General features: G+C 52.9%; 1 protein-coding gene across 2 annotated transcripts; it reads left to right on the forward strand.

Annotated features, from left to right (window-relative positions):
• Positions 1 to 542: 542 nt before the first annotated feature.
• NKX3-1 (NK3 homeobox 1) lies at positions 543 to 2,264 on the forward strand. Of its 2 annotated transcripts, XM_004685393.1 has the most exons (3): positions 543 to 557; positions 741 to 855; positions 1,838 to 2,264. In XM_004685393.1, exons 1-3 carry the CDS (start codon positions 543 to 545, stop codon positions 2,254 to 2,256), a joined length of 549 nt encoding a protein of 182 aa, XP_004685450.1. In that variant the 3' UTR covers positions 2,257 to 2,264. The 2 variants fall into 2 exon arrangements, with proteins under 2 accessions (XP_004685450.1, XP_012582274.1); XM_012726820.1 differs by having other exon boundaries at positions 543 to 855.
• The last annotated feature ends 1,066 nt before the right edge of the window (positions 2,265 to 3,330 follow it).

Genomic DNA, 3,330 nt, shown 5'->3' on the forward strand with positions numbered 1-3,330 from the left:
CCCTCTCTCCCCATCTCTCCTCGTTACGGAGTACCCAGAACTCTCATCTGTAAAGTGGGATGGTAGAGACTGTCCCACCCATCTTTTCATGAGTAAAGACGCTCTTACAATTTAGGAGAGCCAAAGAGAGTATTTCTTTGCTGCATTATCATTGCTGCAGACACGTGTAAACTTGCGAGGTGTGTTGGGGCAAAGGAAACCCGCCTGTATTTTCTCTTCCAGCCTAGGAAAACAGCAGAGGACAGAAGGAACCAAAGGCAAGAAAGAAAGAAAAAAAAAAGGGAAGGAATCTTCCAGGGAGGAGGGGGAGGAAACGGTGGGACAGATTCGCCTTTTCCGCCCTCCTTACCTGGAACGCTCGGCGGCCAATCCGCTGCGCCGTCGAGTCCCGGGAGCCAATGGGAAAGCGGCGCGCCGCGCTCTCGGGACTATAAGTGCGCCGGACCGCGGAAAGTGAAAGTGGTGCGGGGAGCTGCGGGCAGCTGCGGGCGCTGCCTGGGGCTGGAGCGGCCCGGGGGCGGCACGGGATCGAAGCCGACAGGATGCTCAGGGCTCCCGCGCTGCGGTCGGAAGAGGCAGGAACGGCCGGCTTCAGCCCCTCGCCGGTGCCGCCCACCCAGTCCAAGCCTCTCACCTCGTTTCTCATCCAAGACATCCTGCGGGACGGCGCGGAGCCACAGCCCCGAGCTCCGCCGCCCCTGCGCCAGCCAGAACCCAGGCGAGACCCTGAGCCGGAGCAGGAGTCGGAGCCGGAGACGGAGCCGGAGGGAGGAAGAGGCCGCGCCAGCGAGCCGGTGGACGAGCTGGGCGCGGGGCCCCAGGCCGCGTCGGGGGAGGCGGGAGAGACTGAGCCAGGTAAGCCGGCGGGTAGGTGAGGCCGGGCTGGGGTCCCGCTATGGGGCGGGCCGGCCCGCAGCCTGTGCAGGCTGCAGGACTGGTCTTAGGCTGACTTCCCCGAGCTCAGGCTGCAGAGATGCTGGGCCCGGCGGCTTCTGCCCCTTCGTGTAGGGTCGCGTAGGCTAAGCTCGGGCCGGCGCCGCTGTCTTTTGGCGTCCGAGGCTCAAAAGCGAGCGTGCTCACTGCGATCCCAGTTCTCCAGAGATCCTAGAGAAAATCCGGGCACCGGTTCCCTGTGCAACCGTTGCTCGCAGGCCCCACGTTACTCCTTGGCTGTTACAATAACGAAATATGTTACTGATAATGACGTGTTAATATTAATAAATTACAGGTTTAACCTTGCCTCTCGAACTCACGGACAGTAAAACAATAAATATGAGCATTCCCCGAGGTCTTCAGAAAACATAACACGGTTGGAAACATTTAGAATAGATATATTTTCTTCCCCATCACTTCTTCCGAGACATTAAAAACTCTTATCTTAAAGGGGGCGTAAAGCCAGATACTAAATTTGCCCTCAGTCAGCGCCGCCTCTCCTATTATCACACAAGCACGCTCTTGCCACCGGATGTTAACACCGGATACCTCTGAGTTTCTGTTCAGCAGGTATCTTATTTCTGTCTTCGCTGCCTCCCACCTCTCATCACACATGGACAGAATCCTCATTTCTTTCGACATGATATGGCAGGAAGTTCTACCACGAATCACCTCTAACTTTAGGTTCTTGATGACCATTAGAAATAAATACAAAATATACAGATTGTCTCACTCCCTATTCTGGAGAGTACCTTAGTCATGTGAAAAAAGTGAAATGTATCCAAGATGACAGTGGGCTGTTTGTTCACTCACTGAAAAGATAAGGGTGGATTGAATTCTGTTCTCTTCCCTGGTAACATGTAACTTTTTCCTTCCCTCCCTCCTCCTTCCCTCTCCTTTCCAGATAGGCACTTTGAGACTTACCTCTCAGACTGTGAAAACACTTCAGGGGCCCGCCCAAGCCTGCCCCAAGCCCCCAAGCCTCCACAGAAGCGCTCCAGAGCCGCCTTCTCCCACACTCAGGTCATTGAATTAGAGAGGAAGTTCAGCCACCAGAAGTACCTGTCAGCCCCTGAAAGGGCTCACCTGGCCAAGAACCTCAAGCTCACCGAGACACAAGTGAAAATATGGTTCCAGAACAGACGGTATAAGACCAAGCGAAAGCAGCTCACCTCAGACTTGGGAGACCCGGAGAAGCACGCCTCCTTGCCTGCGCTGAAAGAGGAGGGCTTCTCCCGCGCGCCCCTCATCTCCATGTACAATAGCTACCCATACTACCCCTACCTTTACTGCCTGGGGAGCTGGAGCCCAGCTTTCTGGTAACACCCGCTCAGGTGTGATAAAAAAAACAAAAACAAAAACTGCCTTTCCCAGGTTGTGTCTCTGGAAGGCCTAAGGCGTCAAGGTCAGGGAGAACTGGGGACCAAGAGGCACGGAGACTGAAACTGTTAGAGGACTGCATGGCCACCCCAGATTCTTCACTGGTGGGCAATGAAAACTCTGGGACCGTGAATTCACTCATAGCCGAATAGTTCCCCCAACTCATCATGTAGGTCATTTTTGCTTCTAAAGATCTGCTTGAAATGGGGAGGGACAAAGTCAAGGCTGCTTCTAGCACTTTGCATGATTTGTGCATCCACTTCGTGAGCTGTCCACGTGACTGCTGAGGCTTCCCCACCACAACCCTGTACTGTGGGTATGCGACAGAGGTTGGGCTCTGCTAGAGCAATCTGATGGCATAAAGGACAGCCCAGATGAGGTCACCTGCCGAACTGAACTGAAGTTCAAAGGCCTCTCGTGCCCTTGGAGAATGATCAAGGTTTCTCTCCATCCCCCTAGGAGCAAGGGAAGTGTAGGGGTCCCATAGAGACACACATCAAGCAACAGCATGCATTGGAGTCGGGTCTGGAGATGCGTAGGAGGAGATGAAAATATAAGCTTCTTATTCCTTTTTAAATAGTACGCCAATGTAAGTATTTACAGGGTGGCCCAAGCGGAACAAGATGCACTCACAGTGGTTTTAAGACAAGCTGTATAAACAGAACTCGACAGCAAGGGGTGGGCCCGTGCCAGAAGCATCTCCACAGGTCCACGCCCTAGGCCTCTGGAGGAGTTTCTGTACCGATGCAGGAAGGAAGGGGCAGTGTATTTTTTCTAATTATTATTGGAAAAGGTAGGTAAACTTCTTCCTGGGCCGTTTTGCTCTGGGTCTGAGAATTTAGAACCAGAAGATTCCCGGAATTCTCAGGCTATGTTTCATATGATACCCTGACAGATCACATAATTCTTTACTATAAGTTCCTTCCTTCCCTCTCTTTATTTTTTGTTCCTTTTTTATAGCAATCCCCCACTGAAGGGTTTTTTCACTCCAGACTTTAGTCTGGCTGCCCCAATATA

The sequence above is a fragment of the Condylura cristata genome, unplaced genomic scaffold (assembly GCF_000260355.1).
Source record: "Condylura cristata isolate star-nosed mole 26May11 unplaced genomic scaffold, ConCri1.0 scaffold00018, whole genome shotgun sequence".
NCBI classification, from domain to species: Eukaryota; Metazoa; Chordata; class Mammalia; order Eulipotyphla; family Talpidae; genus Condylura; species Condylura cristata.